This window comes from Typopeltis vanoorti, chromosome 1 (genome assembly GCF_054136105.1).
Source record: "Typopeltis vanoorti isolate ZY-2024b chromosome 1, IOZ_Tvanoo_1.0, whole genome shotgun sequence".
NCBI lineage: Eukaryota > Metazoa > Arthropoda > Arachnida > Uropygi > Thelyphonidae > Typopeltis > Typopeltis vanoorti.
This window is the reverse complement of record NC_143549.1, coordinates 57,491,447-57,511,087: the sequence shown is the minus strand read 5'-3', so window position 1 is coordinate 57,511,087 and position 19,641 is coordinate 57,491,447. Positions and strand designations below refer to the sequence as shown.

At 33.4% G+C, this 19,641-nt stretch overlaps 1 protein-coding gene across 1 annotated transcript; it reads left to right on the top strand.

The window, feature by feature from the left end:
• Positions 1-13,576: 13,576 nt before the first annotated feature.
• LOC150110011 (monocarboxylate transporter 9-like) lies at positions 13,577-19,131 on the top strand. The gene is made up of 3 exons (XM_090394149.1): positions 13,577-13,592; positions 16,007-16,150; positions 18,191-19,131. The coding sequence occupies exons 1-3, from the start codon at positions 13,577-13,579 to the stop codon at positions 19,129-19,131; spliced, it is 1,101 nt and encodes a 366-aa protein (XP_090250275.1).
• The last annotated feature ends 510 nt before the right edge of the window (positions 19,132-19,641 follow it).

Below are 19,641 nucleotides of genomic sequence, written 5' to 3'. Positions count from 1 at the left end.
CAATAATTAAATTAAAATTTAATTGTTTACTTAATTATTAATTAATAATAAAAAATAAGCTAATTTACCAATTGATTATTAATTAATACATTACAAAATAGCCGAGGTATTCCGTGAAAATTTCAGGATTTGAGTGTTCTGTCATAGAAAAAGTTGGAGAAATCCTGTATTAAGGGATAAAATTATGAAATGATATTTCAACTTCTAAGTAGAATGACTGAGTAAAAATCTTAAATATATATATATATATATATATATATATTTTGCATTTATAATTAAACTGAAATCTATGTTTCCAATAATCTCTATGTTTGGAATAAACCTTTTATATATATAACTCAAACAATGTCAATAGGTAGCATTAGACATTTTTCTAAAATATTTAATTACAGATATCAGTTTTTGCAGCTTTTTCTGTTCCTGGCATTAATTTCACAGTAGTGATATATATATATTTTTTTACATTTCCATTTTCTTGTATTATGATATATTATGATCTGTGTTAATGATTCTGCTTAAAAATTTCTTTGTCACTTTATTTTACACATATGACCCTCGTATAGCTGTCATTTTCTAGATCTTAAAGTTCATTACTTTTTCCTAAAGAAATGTAAAAATTTTTTTACAATAATTAAACAGAATTGAATTAAGGTATAAAGTTATGGATTTATATGCGAACTTCTAAACGGAATTACTGGTAAAAATTTTGCTGTGGAAAACAGACCAACAACACACATCTTTGTTCGTTTAAGTTTACAAATGCATCTTTTGTTTTGCTGAAATATTATTTACAAGTATATTCACAGAGAAAAATTTGAACATGTAATTACCTAGAAATATTTCACAAGATTTAGTTAACATTCTTAGCATTTTCCAATGAGTTCAATAAAGAAAACGTTCGTTACTCACTGTTTCTTGATTACATTACATCAAAATAGCTGATCATGCAAAAGGGTCTTAGATCGGGCACCACAGGAGGCACATCTCGAAACCACCGATGAGGTGTTAGCCTGGGTATGACATCGCGCATCCCTAAAGTTTCTATGTATTCTTTTATCACCAGATTTACACATACTGTACAGGCTTCGTATAGTGTTCATAAATGTCCCAAAATAAAGAATCTTTATCAAATTGAATAGTCTCTTGAAGGTCTAACTTAATCATTGATGAATTTATTAATTTACTTTGAGCAAGTAATATTACTAATATTACTTGTTTAAACAGCATCTGATAACGGGAATAGATTTGACTTGTTCCTTTGACTTACAGCTACACGAGACTGATGGTAGCTTCTGCCTTATTTGGGATAAGTGTTTGTTGCGTGCCTTTGCTTGAAGTGTTGTTTGAAGAATATTTGGGAAAAGAGATGTTGCCACTTACAAATGGTCTTTCTATTTGTATTGGAGGTTGCTTCAGTCTTTTAATACCAACTCTTATTGGTTAGTAATTCATCTGTGTTTTATAATTTACTGTTAAGCCCATTAGTTTATACATTTTTTGTTTATTTAATTGAACTATAGAAAAGCCAAATAGAAGAATCGAGTTTAGAAAAGATTTTGAAGAAAAATTATTGGTTTAAAGAATAAATTTTTGGTTTTGGGACACAATGAAGCAGTAGCGTACCCAGAATCTTTGGCACCCGGGGCGGCTTTTTTTTTCATCCCCTCTCCCATCCTCCAAAAAGAAAAACACATCTGTTTTAATTTCAACACACATTTTATTTTACATTCTGCAGCACTTAACATTTACGTACTGTTCAGTAACTGTCAAAGTTTATCTTGCTGGCATAATTATTTTCTGTACAAAGTACGGATAAATTACTTAGTATCTCTTCTTTCAAATTGGACCGCAGGTAACGTTTTGTTAATTTTAATTTAGTAGAGTTTGTTTCATAAGAAGCCATTGACACACAAATAGTTAAAAAAATCTTAAACAATTTGAAATATTTGGAAGAGATTCCACAAAATCCCACTCTACAACGAACTGCTAATTGAAGAGCTGTCCATTTTTCTGCTTCTTATTAGCTGATATTAATAGCTGTTAGATGTTGCTGAAGTCTTTTTATTTCAGGAATTATATCTTCTCTTTAAAATTCATCATAGACATTTATTAAATTGCAAATGCAGTTTTCGAAATCTTTTTCTGTGCCATGTATTAAAATATTACGTTTTAGAATCCTAAAAATCGTCAATATTTCATCCATTGCTTTATTATGGTTACATAATTTTAGGAAAAAAAGCGATCGAGACACACGAACATTGATCTTCTCACCTCCTCTTGAAATGTAAGACTAACATCGTCCAACAGTTCTCCCGGCATTTTTCTTTTTAGCGTTTTTTTTTCTATAGGAATGTCCAATTTATCGCATTTTGTTGTTGCATAATCGATTGCTCTTTTCACCATTCCTCGTTTATTCTCGTTCATTTTCAAGATAGAGTTTCAGATTTTCAAGTCTCGCACTACATTTTTCTAAACTTATTCCTATAGTTTGCATGTATTTTTGAGTGCCATTTACTTCTAAAACTTCATTCCAAAAAGATAGATAACACAAAAAAGTAAAATCTCAAATTGCACCACGTGAATTTTGAGTTGATCCTCGTGTATCAATATTTTTTTATATCACGTAGTGCTCAATTAAAATTAACTTTTCGATATTATATCCTGCAGTATGAACTGCTTCATAGTGAACACTCCATATTGTGTCTGATAATCTTTTTAATGTTAATCCTACATTTTTCTTTAATACTTCTCAACGGTGAGTTGAACTTGAAAAAAAATGAATATAATTTTTCCAAAACTGCAAAAATGTTACACGAGTAGAAATGCTTCCAAAAGCATGAACTCCACAAATATTAAGTGAGTGATTTGCACATGGAGTAAATAACGCTATAGAATTGATACATTTTATTTTACGAACTCCACCATGAATTCCAGACATAGTTGCAGCATTATCATATCCCTGGCTACTGCATAGGTTGATGTCAAGTGTGTCCTCTTCTAATTTCTTCAGAATGTCAGAAATAATAGCTTTGCATTTTTTTCTTAGATAGAAAAAAAAACCTATGCGGGTCTCCCTTACTTCAACTTTTCCATTTTCGATGTGAAGGTATCTGATAACTTCACACATTTGATCCACGTGTGATATACCAGGAGTACTGTCGAAAAGATCCCGTAATATTTAGCCTTTTTTTTATGTCCGCCAATATTTTGTCTTTTACATGGTTTCCTAGTAAATTTTTGAATTCATTTTGGATTCTAGAAGATAAGTATGAGCTGTATCTCCTATTATGTAAAGCAGAATGTTCAGTTCTTAATAAATATTCTTTTAGAACAGGATCATAATGAGATAGAAACTGAATTCACTCAAAAGAATTTCCTTTATTTGTCGCTGACGAAGCTAAAAAGAGAATTCCATCCAAAATTCGCTTCAAAACATCCTTCATTCTTGTCTTTTCCTTAATAATTAAATTAAGTTCCTTTAGGCCAGCGTTTGCACATAAATTCTCCTCATGTAGGATGCAATGAAAACCTATCAGTGGATGACCAACATGTTTTTCAAACAGATTTACAATCTGTTTGAAAACCAATGCTTCCTTACAAAACATGCTTCCTTATCCACCATCTGTTGTGACGGATATCACTTTTGAAATATCAATTTGCTGAATAGAATAATTCGTTCCTAACTGCTTTACATATTTCAACCCCACTGATACGCTCAGGTAGTGTTACAAGGTTAATCATCTCTTTGCATAATTCGTCATCAAAATCGAGCAAAGATTGCCAACCTAGCTGATGATATAGTGTCTTTGCTTTCATCAACACAAATAGAAAAGAACTTACATGAAGTCAAATCTCTTGTTAATTACTCTGCTTATTCCTTTCCAACTTACGTGTTCTATCCATAATTGTTTTTCTACTCAAATAATTCTTTAATGCGCTGAATAATTTTTACCTTTTCTGAAATATTGTCAAAAAGAAAAGGAGCACATTCTAGCCATGCTTCCCTAATATACGCCCCATCACTAAGTGGTTTTCCATGTTGGGCAATAACTTTTGAAACCTCAAAACTATCAGAATCTAAGTTGGAACTAGGCAGGCCTGAAATAAATTTCATCAAAGTATCAGAATGTTTTTTGTCTTGCTCAGTTAACGAGAAATTAATTCTCTTTGTTCTTGCTCACTTTTATTACTTAATTAGAAAGCAATTAAATAATTGCTTTCTTCATACAGCTTTTAACTTTAATGAAAATCCGATTATGGGGTGTAAAAATGTGGACAGAGACATATAGACACTCTCAAAAATTATAATTTGGACTCGGAAAATCTCATCATAATCACTCTCTGCATATACCAACGAAGTTTAAGCAAGCCAAAAATTAGTACAACTATAAGCCGACCTACACACATGCAAATGAAAGAGAAGGGTATGCATGCAATCTAATCACGTGCAGATAACACTTCATAATCCTGAATATTGATAATAGATTTCACATGGTTGATTTAAAAATAACTTACAGCATTTACTCGAATATAACTCGCCCTCGCGTATAACTCGCAACCCTGAGTTTACTTTAGGAAAAAAGAAATTGAAAAGTTTCACGTATATCTCGCACAGGGAAAAAAAAAAAAAAACGTTTAAACACATTTCAGGGCGATAGTGACTCGCTTCCCGTGGTAAATCACACGCCCTCCCCAGTAGCTGATAGTCACTGCAGACACAAGTAAACTATGCTATTTAGACTCAAGCAAAACCATATGCTGCACCTACAAACACGGTATCTAAATAAAAACTAGATGTGTGGGAGTCTGTTCCCCCCAGCTCAAACGCAAGGCAGCAATAAAAATAAACGGAAAGTGTTAAAATTCGTAAACGTGTTAAAACTAAGAAATATATATTGAATATTTCATGGCAGTTTCAGATATTGAATTTGGCTGAAGAGAATTAGCATTTCAATTCAAAAATTGTCAGCTTGCTTTTATGTTTGACTCGAGCGATCTTTTGTTAATACCCCACCAATCATATGCACATCTTCATGGCTGCTCTATCTTTACTGGCCTAGTACCATAGCTGTCTGTTCATTAGTAATTCGCTAAGGATTGTTCATTAAGTATGTCAAGGCTTGTAAATAACTGGTAATTTTTACTTGAAATAATGGGAAAGAAGATGGCGCTATTTGAATAGGATGCATACAAGGAAACTACTCTCTAGGCAGGAAATTGCAATAGCAATCGTGGTGCGAGATATATGCCGGGATTTTACGAAAAAAACTGAAAATGTTCGTTTCCGAAAATCCCCACATATCTCGCACCACGATTTTTAGCTTTAATTTTTGGGAAAAAAAGTGCGAGTTATATTTGAGTAAATACGGCATGTTTATGGCAATGTAATGGAAATTTGCTTTTATATCTAAGCATATTAATTGACAATAAATACTTCCAATCTATATTGTAATGACTTACGATTTAATAAAATCCAGATCCACATATACACACACTTTAGAAAACGGATACGTTCTTTACGAAACATGAAAAGATATATCAAATGATGATAAAGGAGTCACGCCGCGTCTGCCTGCCTGACGAATGATGCAACAACTGAACCGGACGAAACTTTTACATCAATATATCGCGGAGATAGATGGCTTGGAAATAGGATCTTTGTTTCTTATTTTCTTATTACTTATTATTACTAAAACAGTTGATAGGGTTTGCTTCTTTATTGCATTTTTATTTGGTATTGCTGTACTTAATAAAATTGTATTATATTAAGTTGAAATATACAAGTCAGCGAAGATGTTTGAAATGTATTTATTTATTTAATTATTTTTTAAGTGAGCCCTGGGTTGCGTGCCGGAAAAAAGGCGTTGGAGTGCCAGGTTTGGAACGCATGCCAAGGGTTGCCCACCCCCTGCTCTAGAGTCTAGACTTACTATAGATAAAGAATACAATAAATATGTTTTCAACGGTTTCGATAACGACCAAATGACATAAATGTGTAACAGATTAAAAAAATTTAATGATGAATCAGGCATTTTAGCATTTTTTAGGCTAAAAACGAAATCATGCTTGTTAATTTTTATACACGCATCAAAAGGGTTAAGCAATAACCCTAATATAATAGGGAACCATAGAAATATTATTATTACCGGGACCTTAAAATCCTGTCGATGGCCTTAGTTATACGCAAAATTAGAAGGAAAAAAATCGACAATATGTTTTCGCAAATGTGTACTGACTGTGCGGTGCCTGCTGCTGAGACGCAGTCGCCACGGTATAGTTCGCCCACCGATTAGAGGTCCCTCGACACTTTCGCGCATCTCGGAAAAAGGAGAATCCATTCTGATAATAGGATAATCAATCTGTCTTCTGGGATGTGTTTGTTTATTATTACAGGTCAGAAAATTTAGCTTTTCTTTTACGAACATTGTAGTTTTTAAAGTGCAACTATTTTGCTTGTATAACGGTTGGAAAAATGTACGTACAGTATTAACAAAATTATAAATGGTATAGCATAAAACAAAAATTTAACTAAGTTTATTTTTAAGAAAGTTTTCTATAAAATAAAAATAATTATAATGAAAAACAGAAATTTTTTCAAATGAACTTAGATATTCTAAACTTACAGCTGAGAGAACTGAGACACTTTAATGTCCTAAACCGATTAATTATTTATGACTTGTTGTGACTCTTTTAACAAACCCATGCAAAAAAGGTTGGAAAAAATACCATTATCAAATCCTTTTAATCTTCAGAGTCATCTAAATCAGTGTCCGAATCGCCATCACTTTCACTTAAACTGATCACCAAAGGTTCGCATAATTCTTCGATAATTCCGTCTCTGTCCCAATACATATTTTCCAATGAGGTGACATGAAAGATATTTGCCCCAGTTTTGAACTATAATACTTTCAGTCGCTTGTTCTGAAGACTGCCAACATTTTCCACAAGTTAAATTACTATCAATCCAAGTTTCATCTAGATACACAATCGGTCTTTTCTCCTGCCTGAAACGTCTTATTGCTCTCAAACACTGCGTTCTAGATAAAACAATGTCACTTCGCTCCATGATAAGTTTCCTTTTATTCTGGGACTTTTTAAAACAAAATCCGATTTCGTGAAGTATTTTCCTTCAAGTTTCTCTTTTCCAAGGAAAATTAATTTTTTCTTTGAGCACTAGGAATCAATTTGGGGACAGTTGGCACTCTTTTCTCGACCACGTAAAATTCGTGAATAGTTCTTATAACGTCTACATCAAAATCATTCAAAGCTACGGTTTCGATGGTTTTCTTTACTCTGGGCGCTTTTTTTTTTTTAGGAGACTTAAATTTTGTTTTACCTTCACCTTTTGATTCCCTACGAATTCTTTTAACAGTCGACCCCGATACTCCCGCAATTGCACTTGCACGTTTTATGACTTGAGAAAGGGGAACAAGGAGACGATTCTTTTTCGCAGAATGTCAGCACATTATTCAATATTCTTTTGCAAGAGCTACTGAAGCTACAGTCAATAAGTTCTGTTGTTGTTTACCAAGTTCTTACTGTTAAACAACACAACTGGATCCATTATACAAATTAATAATAAAAAAATAATGCAAAAAAAGCGATAACAAAAATCAAGCTAGTACTAGTACAGCAACAGACAAGAAAGAAAGTGATTTCGCATGTTGGCGACCAATTCGTACATCCTTCATTTCTTTCTCCCCTTCAGCATGAATCGACTATTCTTGGCAACATGCCAAGGAGAGATCTACAAACGGTGGGCGAACTATATAAGCAGTAACCAATAAAGAATTCGCCTTACCATGCGTTTTGTTGTTTTATTTTTAAGAATTTGAATAATAGTATGATAGGAAATGTAACGGTTTTGTTACAGTTTATTTATTTTAGTTGTAAGTATAGTTGTTAAAAACTAATTATTAATTAAGTAATAAAAATTACTAATTTAACATAAATAAGAGAATCGTCGACAAATAAAATTGTGTTTCACGTGAACCCCCCCCCCCCAAAAAAAGTGCCTCCTCGCAATGGCACCTGCTTAGAAATTAACGTTGAATGCTTTGCAGCATCCAAAGATGTAATTTATTTAGAAGTGCAAGTTATATGTAAAAGAGACAGGAACAGATTTACGATTCATTTCCCTATTACAAACAAACGTTTTATGGTTAGTGTAAGGCTAAAAATTACGCAACCGAGAAATTTCAATTACACTTCTAAGAAATAATGAAAAGCCTGTAGGTTTCTTAGTGATGGTTTGAGCAATTGCCGTTGTTGTTATTATTGCTAAATCCCACTAATAAGCAAAAGCCTCCCCCTCTCTTTCTCTCTCTATCGTTCTTGATCAAGTTTATCCTGACTATTTTTGTAATTAGCCTACTCACTTCGCTGTAATTTTTAATTTCAAATTTTGTTCTTCTATAGTTAAAAATCCAAATTCAAAACCTAGCTTTTCAGTGTTCTTTATCTAATCTAATTAATTCAAAAATAATACGATTGATTTGGGACGGAGTTGTCAATATCTAGAATTTCCCTAAGGAAATCTTCACTGCTCCGATAGGATTAGGAATCATTCGTTTATCTTCAATTAAAAGGCACATTTATAGGTCTGTGGTATCTTAGATGGAATGTAATCTGTTTATTTTATTTTATTTTCGTCTTTACACAGGTGAGGGCGATATTCCAACACCTTCGTTATTATTTGTTCGCTTCAGTCTTCAAGAGAAAAAAAATCAAGAATAATAAGTCAAACACCAGATTTACTAACTATTCTTACTAAAAGAATGATTAGAGAAAAAAAAAAGGGTTGCGAAACGATACCACTCGATCAAAATCGGTATTTCACAGGTGTGTGTGAAAACTACTTTCAGAATTTTAAGCGTTAAATCGAAACAAATTGAACAAAAAAGTAAAAAGTAAAAAAAAACAGTCTCATTTCTCATCTTAAATCTCCTGCTTCACAAATTCTTTGGGAGTGGTTCATTTCCGACGTGATTTCTTTCAGTTATTTCTCAACTAATTTAGAACTTTATAATATTTAATTAATTAGAGTATGATGACATAGTGTAAAAATTCGATGTTGCCAAAATAAATTATCTAAAAACATCGACTTTTTACAGTAGGAATTCACCAAAATTTTCTTCTAAAAATGTATATTTTAGTTCTCTATGTAAAGCTACCTGTATAAAGAGCAAAATAAGCCCAAAAGGAATTAACTCGCTCATTGTTTAAGAAGGGATATAGAAGTATTGAAACCAAGAACATCGCCCGAAATTCGGCATGTCTTTTGAAGATTGGTTACAAGATCCATTGCAGGTGACCTTCAAGATCAATATTGAAAGGGCGCGGCGCGAATCAAAAAGAAAGGCCCATAGGCAAGATTAAGGCAGTAAAGGGAGGAAGTAAGATTGTCGGCGAATTTTCGAGAAACATTATACAGGGTTCTTTAAACTACTAGCAAGACTCTCACGGGGACGCTAGGGGTCCCAAAAACTTAATCAAAGGTGCAGGGACTCTGGTGTATAAAAGGGTTGGTTCGAAGATGAGAAGGGCTTCCTTTTCTTCATCCTGAGTGAACCATCCACAAGAGATCGAGGATCCGAGTTGCTGTAACTTCTGAAGGGGAGGGGTGGAGAGACCCGTCCACCGAAATCGTTCCAGTCATAGCCGAAGATATCCGGAGGCGATAGTTAAGGAGAAATCTTGCTGTAAAGGTCCTGTCGTCGAATATGTGCGACCAGGCCTATGTAGAAATCCTTTGCCGGGCAGTTCAAGACGCCGGAACACATACCCTATATCCCGCCTGCTGCTACGACTATTCATCAGTGCCTGGTGTCGCTTCGAGGAGAATTCCAAAACACGGAACGGAGGAGAGAAATCCTACTCAAGCGCCGGAATAAGGAAAGGACGGAAGACACATACAAGATAGGAAGAGACCCATGTGAGTCTACATATTCATTTATTGTTTATGAATTAAGAAAGAATTCCCTATCGCACTGTTAAATTGTCTAATTTAAAGAGATAGTATTTAGAGCAAATGTGTGTAATCGCAAAATGAGTGAAGCATGAGCGCAGTTAATTTCCCTTGGAGAAAGATTGAGCCATTGAAATTTCTTTAATTGATTATATGTGTACTTATGATTGAATTTTGTGATAGAGTATGTTCCTGCTATCGTATCATTGGAATGTTTGAAACACAATGAGGTGGATTGTATAAATATAATTGCCTAGATTATGATTAAGTGTTTGAAAGGAATGAGATTCTGAGAGATATATTTGTATACATGTATGTTGTATTTGATAAAATGTTGGTAAGTTGATAAAAATAGTTGTCCAATTCAATCTTTTTGCAATGCACTGATTATTCAGAAAATACTATTTCGGATCTGATGGCAGAACCTCAATGATTAGTAGTGATTTATGAGTAAAATTTTGCCATTACAAACCTTGGCTAAAATAGGATAAGTGATTATTTGATCTACTAGTGTATAAAAACTTTCTTTTGCCTATAGGGGAATTTCGGAGGGCGCAGTCTTCAATCAAATAAATATCTGGAGATCCCAGGCAAGAAAAATTATACTTAAGGTAGAACAATAAAGAAGGGAAATAATAGAAAACGAATATTAAGATATATATACAGATAATATTTTACTTCCTGGAAAAACCCCAGTTTCCAGGAAGTAAAACCATGCTACGTCCGTATGAGATCGGCTAACTCACTTTCGATTGAAAAAAATTCTATATAACGATTCCTCCCGTCACGACGAGATTCGAACTGAAGCCTTTTCTAATTGAAGAGCGCAACGTTCCGTAGTTCTTCCATTTGCGCTAGGGAGGCGCTCGAAATAGAATTTTTTTTTTTCGATATAAAATTGAAACAATTGGTAGCATGCAACTTTGACGATAAATGTTTCATGCCGTGAGTAGGTTTCAGTATAGGATCAAAGAAGACGGTTCAGTTATTCGTTAAAAGTTAAGATACGTGACGACCAGAAAAAAAAATAATCATTTTGTTGCTGTTATCTGTTAAACACGTAGAAGGACTCATCGCAGGAAGCGCAGAAAGATTATTCAAAATGAATCCCTGATGAGCTGAAAACTTCCTAAATAAAACCATTCCACATACCTCATAACAACAAATTGAAAACTGACATCTTTACTAACTGCAACTTTATTCATCTTTCAATGATGCTCTCTTGCTCTGTCCTCCATTGCATATAGTGAAACATTTCCTCTGACTTTTCTAACATCCATCCTTTTTTTGTATCTTAAATCTTTCCATCATATCTTCGATTATATGAAAACAAATATCTTTAATCTGCCCTCATACGGACCATTCAACAATCCTGAAACGTCTTTGTTGTCCTTCTTTGAATCCTGTCAACTACTTCTTAATCCCCAGAAACCCAAGCAACCAACTCTGAGCACAAGAGTCCAGGTGTACACTTCTTAGAACCATATTAATAGATCCAAGTGATGCTCTGTGCCGTTTTGTCAAACTGGTCAGCAAGTCTTAGATAAAATTTCATATATTAGAACCTTGTCAGAATTTAGGCAGTCATTCGCCTGTCTCAATATTTGCTTTACAACAACAGAATTAGATCAATAATTGGAAACAACAAATTTAGTTTACCAGTTAAAGATTTGACAGTTATTCTCTATATGTCAATTGTCTACTGTCTCACTACTTTACACTGTAGGCTCATGTAAAGAAATCAGAGTAGACAAAACAATAATTATACGCTGCTTGGACAGAATGCAACGGACAATATATTATGAGGAAGAAATGGTTATGGGCCACACTTGAATAAGATGTAATATTTCCTTTCGCTGAGATGAGTGCAGGGGCATAATTCTAGTTCATCCCATAGATGATCAATAGGATTAATATCAGGTCTCTGTGCATGCCAGTCAACTGGGGTGAAATTTATGTCCACAAACCATGCAGTTACAGCAGGGGCCGTATGACATAGCGCATTGTCTGACCATTGTCTTTTTTTTTCTTGCAGAAAGAGATAATGGTCAATTTCGTAGAAACGTCACAAAGTAGGAAGCATTGCTTTGTCCAGAATGTTCAGATACCTCTCGGAGTTCAATGTTCGTGATATCACAAACAGATGTCTGGGGGCCAAACCAAGAAAGACAGGATCATACACCACATCACCAACGCATCAGAATTCGATATTGATGTTAAGCACTCTGGAAAGAGACATTCACTGGGTACCAGCGACACTCACACCTGTCCATCTGCTGAGTAGAAGGTGTAGTGTGGTTCGTCGGTCTATAACACAGCTTTTTTATTTTCCACATCCCACTATACACACTGTTTTTTTTTTTTTTTCACTGAAAATGACGCTGTGCTGGTTCGAGTCAAGTGGTGCAACGTTAATGTTCGCAGCATTCACAACGTCAACGAATAATGTTCAGCATGGGTTTCATACAACGAAGACCCATGCTGCGAACCTCGGTTCTGAATGCGATTTGAAGATTCGTGTTTTCTAATCGATGCATGGAACTCCTCTTTGAACGTGTAGGGCGACAAATTGCGGTTTGTCCATATTATCGTAAGTAGCACCCTACGGCAACGTTTGGTGACATTAGCCTACGTCATTTGCCTCCTTGCGCTTCCATCACAGTATGATATAACTGATTATTGACCTGGGATGGCCCAATTTGCGAACATTTGCCACACAGATAGGCCTGTAACATTGTATTCTATTACAACGCCTCTTTGAAACTCTGTCAGCTCCCTTCGTGCAGCTATTTCACCAGGACGCAATCGCACTGATTTGGGAGTATCATATTCCACCAATTTATACCAGTTACAAACACATGACTTCGTTACATGGCGCGATACACCTTTCTCATGACAGTGTTCATTGACTTCTTTCCAAGCATTGTATAACTAGGATTGCTAGAATAATCGGATCGCATTTAAATTCAGTGGTCTCATTTAATTTATTCAGTGTGCTACATAACTTTTATGGCATTGCAACTTGGAGAGAAATGGGTATTTCATGGCTCCACTTTGACTTGTTCGTTTGTTAGGTAACATCCCCTCAATTGAAAAAAAAAAAAATGAATATCGCTTTCTTTTGACAGAAATGTTTTGATAAGGTTTGGGGTACCAAAATTTTCTAGATATCACCTATGATAATTGTTGATGGTCTTTTGACATTTTTTTTCTAAACGAGGGCGATTGCTCATTCTGCTCAGTCTCCTCCTGTGTGACTTACAAAACAGTTTATAGTTGACGAGGCGTGAGCAATAAAGTCATTTCAAATATATATACAGTATATATATATATATATATATATATATATATATATATATATATATATATATATATATATATATATATATATATATATATATATATATATATATATATATATATATATATATATATATTTGAAATGAATTCCAGTGATGATTTTGTTACGGAATGACGAAAAACAAACATCTTTCAGACTTATTACATGCAGTGTAATGTAATTGAAAGAGGAAGAACTGAATTGGGCCAAATTATGCTATTCTTTTTTAAGTGGATCCACTGGATATATATAAGTTAAGAGCAATATAAATGTACGTTGGTAGAGGTAAGGATTAAAGTTTTCTTATGATCTGTTCTTAGAGATCTTTTCTAACAGATCTTATGTTCTGTTAAGAGTAACATGCATCAACACATGATGAAAATGAACGGTTTAAATGCATAAGATTATTGAACGGCACGTTTTTTCTATAGTTCTTTTTATTTTATTTTCCTCATTGTTATGTATCTTAATTTATATTAGTTACTTTTGTATTTTATTGAGCAAATATATATATAATGGTTTGAAGAAATTAAGCTAAAGAATTTTTAATTAGTTTGCGTTCCCACTGATGATCATGACTGGTCACGATATTACACATATGTAAGAATGCTATTCTTAGCACCCACCGCAACTAAGGAGGCTTGAAGTACCATGGTTGTTGTTATTTGGAAGAGGTCGACAAAATTTCCATTCTTGTGATAATGGTCACATGTTTAAATAAGGATAAAATCGCTTTGTTATACAATTCTTTGTGTGATAAAGAAAATACTAAAGTAGCCAAACGCTATCGATACGTTATGAAAGGCAGACTGAAGACAGGATTTTACGAGTAATAGACTGCCACAAATTGTTAACTGATTTAAATGACTACTCGGTAGTACTAGGATATTCATTTGACACCATGTATAGAACATTATTCCGAATGGAGGTTAAAAGCATATGTCATTGAAAACTTTCTCAAATATAATTAAGCAATAAAGCTATATGTTCCCAAAACATGTGCATTTTTAAGCGAAAGAGTGAAGGAAGGAGTGATGAATTGAATCAAAGTTCAAAGCCTTTGATTCAATTGAATCAAACATTTTATTTTATTCTTTATTTATACTATATTGATCAGAAGCAAGGTTTATTTAATAAGGAACGAGGAATCAAATTTCATAGTATTTTGTGTGTCTGGAATGACAATTTTACTGGCGAAGGAACTGTTTCGAGAATCTGTAACATTTTCTGATTAGCAATACCTGGTTCACGACCGGATACAGGAACATGTTAGTGACTATCGGTACGGGTAAACTAATGATTACGCAAATCCGAAAACCCTACTCTAGAGTCTAAACCTAAAACTTTTCAAGTCTCATTAGAAATCCAATAAGTAAGGCGATAGTCTAAGGCTAAGGTGTTCTGCACCATCAGCAAGCGAGAATATTTCTCAATGCATTCTTGCAGTTGCAACATGAATGCATTGCACATTCTTGCAACTGTTTTCTATATATATATATACGTATATAAAGAAAAATTCAAATGAGTTGAAAGAACTCATTGGCAACGATCAAAATATGCTCTAGTATTCGAGAGAGAGAGAGAGAGAGAGAGAGAGAGAAATGAAAGTATAAAATTCAAAATTAATTTTACAAATTTTTACATCGATCAAAATTCTAAGAACTATTATTCAAGAAAAAATGACGAATATTGTGCATGAAGACATCAAAGAAATGCAATTAAAGAATCTGAAACATAAACATAAACATAAGGTAGGCTTATCGTTGGATATATGATGTAGAGACTCACTTATAGAAGATTAAACGTGACAACATGAAAAATATCAATGTATTAGAAAGAGTGACGAATTTTTTTATAACAATTTCACAAATTAGCTGTTGAAAGATGCATATGCATTGCTTAGAACTACACCAAACCAAATTTTAAAGTTCATTGGCCTGTGTTGATGAACTGTAAAACGTTTCCACTTCGCTCAAAGTCGTTACGCAACTTTTTCTTATAATTTTGTCTACTTACGAGTCAATAAACTGTTCATTCCCGTTATCTGACTTATTTTGTTTTACGTTTGCTGTAATGAACACATAGAACATGAAAACGATAAATCCTTCAAAAGTAATTCTAATTGCAGCTTGTTTTATTAACATATTCGTTATTTGTGGATTACTTCGATGCAACGGAGTATTCTATGCAGCTATTATAAGACTTTTCAACGAGTCCAGAGAAAAGACATCGTAGATATTTAACCTAACTGCACTTAGCGGACAGTTCACAGGTGAGTACTGATGTTTCTCTTCATTAAGAATAACACTGCATTCTGCAATTTCCGATTCGTTCTCAAACTTACTTTTAACGAGTTCTTTGAGCATAATTTATTAGGAATTTTTTTTTTAAAAAAAAGAAAGGTGCGTACTTTTAAAATGAATTTTAAAAGCACGCATCTTTATGAGATGATCATCATTATATCTTCATTTACATGTAGAAATAAAATGAAACTTCCCCCTTGTTCATACTGTAATTGTGTTTATTAATATGGCATTTTAGTGTTTAGTAAACTGCACTAAAACTTATGATATTTACATCAAGTAGTTGAATCGCAAAAATGCAACAGTAATACATTTTTAAGGATATTGAAATAATATCACATTTTTTTCTTTACTTGTTATGTGTAGAAATATAATAAGATTTTTAAATTCTTTCAGCACTGTTTGGTGGAATGTTAGTTTATAAATTAGGCGCTCGCAAGATGGTCGTGGCAGCAGGTTTGTTGACGACAGTCGGAGTGACATTTTGTGTGTTTGCTCGTTCTCTACTGTGGTTAACAATATTTTATGGATTGATTTTTGGTAAGCCATTATTTAATTTTTTTCTGGAGTTGAGTCAACACTAATTAACATTGTATTACTGGGTGATATTTAAAAATTGATTATTGATTAACATTTGATACAATCTCTGTCTCTCTTTCCCTCTCGAAATATTTTTAAAAAATAACAAGTTTTCAGATCAGCGGGTGTGGATAAGTTGATAACTGATACTTCGAAGCTCAGTAACTGATATTTTTTATTCCATTATTGGCCTAAAAGATCGGCTTTATCATTTTATGCTATAGTGATATTCATTTGTTCTGTATGTAGTCTGCACAGGATGCATACATGCTGATAACATATCGTAATGTATTTAAATATTATTAGAATCGTTATCATTTAGGTTTATTATTACATATGAACAAATAAATAAACAAAGCTACTGATGGCTGCTTAACGCATTACAGTATTCAGTGCTGGTGAAATAATAGCAATATTAATAACAAATACGACAACGGTGATTATGAGGATTAGTTGATTAAGTCGTGCTGATTTGATTTTGTCGCCTTCTATCGCGGGATCACAGAGTGGTTAAGATAACCGATCTGAAACCAACAATTCAAGGATTCGCTTCCCACTGTGAACATGGATATTTGTAAAAGTCTTGGAGAAGATGATTATAACAGGAAGTGACACTAACGCTAGGCTATTGCAAGTCTAAAAAAAAAAAAAAAAAAAAAAAAAAAAAAAAAAAAAAAAAAAAAACCACTTTATTTCGACCTAAAAGTAAAACCTGAAATTCGCATATATTTTCAATTCAGTACATTGTTGTATTTTTATCAGACTTAATTCATCGAAATACTCCAAACTCATAGTCTGTTTTATTATGCATAGCCGAATATTGACCTGACGAAAGATCTGTATGAGGCAGTAATTGTTTTCTATAGCACAGAATATTGTGAGTAAGCATACAATCTCTGTTGAGCTTTATTAGTTGTCTTACGAATAATGATTACTGAATATAAATTCCTAATCAACTAACACACCAGCCTTCTGATATTATTGAATTTTGTTTTCTAAACCCTGCCTATTAAACTTATAGCCATCGTATATTATCTGCTTTCTTCTGTCCACTTCCTATCTTTAAGATCGTCAGCTAAAGAACTTATATCATCAAAATAAATGAACTGCGATGCCCAACTTCACATAATCAACAAAGAGAGAAATTTTACTCTTGAAATTTGAAACGAAATCAGCACTTGTGAACATATTAAGCCACCAGAGACCCTTACTTCAAACCTTTGATTGTTCTACTCGTAATTCCTCGGTTCTTTGAAGGCTGTTGTCTATCTGTTACACAAATTTCTACCCACATCACTGGGAGATTATGAATACTTATTTTGATTGAGGGGGCTATCACAGACATCGTTGAAATCCAAATATATTAAGTTTCCTGATACACTTTAAACTAGAGTTAAAGCTCTTTAGAAAAGTAGTCTACTATTCGTGGCCGCTGCTAATGGATTCGATTAATTCGTTATCCTCCAAGTCCTACATAGGTAAGCAAGAGAAACTGTCCGCAACGGATAATGAGTGCGTGTGCCGTCTATGATTTTTCGGTAAAAGGATAACAGGAAGAATACTAAATAACTTCTCATTTAGCTAGCAACACTAAGAATAAATCTCGTGATCCAGCACTCCTCAGAACACAAGAAATAAAGATTGCATTCACAGCCATCATTTAAAAGCTCAGAATATTTACTAATGTTCCTGTTTGACTTCACCATATGGTTTCATGGACATGTTTTGTTTATGTAAGGGATAAAAAATTATCAGGAGGAAAATAATACATGGAGTAATGCCGAAATCTACTTAGGACAAGAGTAGATTTAAAATATAATGTAGATTTAAAATAGAGAGTAAATTTAAAATAAAATATAATGTAAAATATGAACCTTTTCGTTATTCAATTAAACATGCAAATAAATCCAGGCATAATACGATATTGTTCGGATCACTGACATATATAATGACCACATATGAATTCAATATTAAATGTCAAATATTTTCTTTTTTATGCAGGTATTGGGTTAAGTCTTCTAATGATAGTGGTTCCTGTGACAATCTGTGAACATTTCAAGACTATGAAGACCACAGTTTTATTAATTGTGTTCACTGGTGTAACAATTGGTGGAAGTGTTCTTCCAATAGCAAGTGAAACACTGATAGAATCTTATGGACTCAGGGGTTGTTTTTTAATTTTAGGGAGTGTATCTATGCATGTGTTCATTTCTGCAGTTATAATGAGACCACCTGCTAAGCCACATCCTCCTGAAGAATCTAATAATAAAGGCAGAAAAAAATTATTTCCTACTAATAATCAGCTATGCGACTCTTTAAGGGAAGGGATAAGTATATTAAATTCGAAAGAAAGGAGAGAAAAGTCTAAAGTGGAAACAAATCACTGTTTTGAAGAAAGAAACAAAGATATTAAACCAGACACAAATAGAAATACACTTGGGGTTTTAGAATCAATCCTTTCGACTATTAAAATAACTCTTAGATTAATTTTGAATTCAAAATTTATCATAATTTCCTTCGCAAATAATGGATATTACATTCTCATGTTAGGTTATTATACTATTCTAATTGATTTTGCTATTGATAAAGGAATAAGCAGAGATAATGCTATTAAATTTGTGTTGTCAGCCTCTATAACAGGACTGTTTACTCAGCTTTTGTTTGCATGGATGACAGCTAAAAGAAATGTAAGTAAAAAGACTGTTGCTGCAGTGGTAATACTAATAATGGGAATAGATCTAGGTTGCACTCCTTGGACTTACAGCTACACGACACTGATGGTGGCTTCTGCCTTATTTGGGACAAGTGTTTGTTGTGTGTCTTTATTTCAAGTGTTGTTTGAAGAATATCTAGGAACAGAGATGTTACCACTTTCATATGGTCTTTCTACTTGTATTGGAGGTTTCTTGAATCTTCTTGTACCAACTCTTATTGGTAAGTAATTCATCTGTGTTTCGTCGTTTATTGTTAAGTCCATTAGTTTATTTTTTGTTTATTTAATTGATCTATAGAAAAAGCAAATGCAAGACGCCATTTCAGGAAATGTTTTGAAAAAAAAAAAACCCAAAAAGAATAAATTTATGGTTTGAGACCACAGTGAAGGGTTGGTTATGTTTGTGTGTTGGGATCGGCGATCAATTTATTATTCTGTTGATTATTTATTGAAGTGTTCTACTCAACTAGTACAATTGAGGGGAGGGAGGGGGGTGAATTTAATAGTTTATAATATCGCTTTACGATCGTCTAGGAATTAGTTAAAACATTAAGTTGTGCGTTGTGTTATTTTTAAATAACCAGCTTTTAGAGTGATAAAGAAACGACATGACACATGTAAACAATAACAATGTGTATTAACCCTCCGGAGATCGCGGTCGAAAAAGTTGCAGCGTAGCTCGCGTGTCTCTAAGAGATTATTTATTTATCGTTGAAATTGTACACATGTTTAAAACACA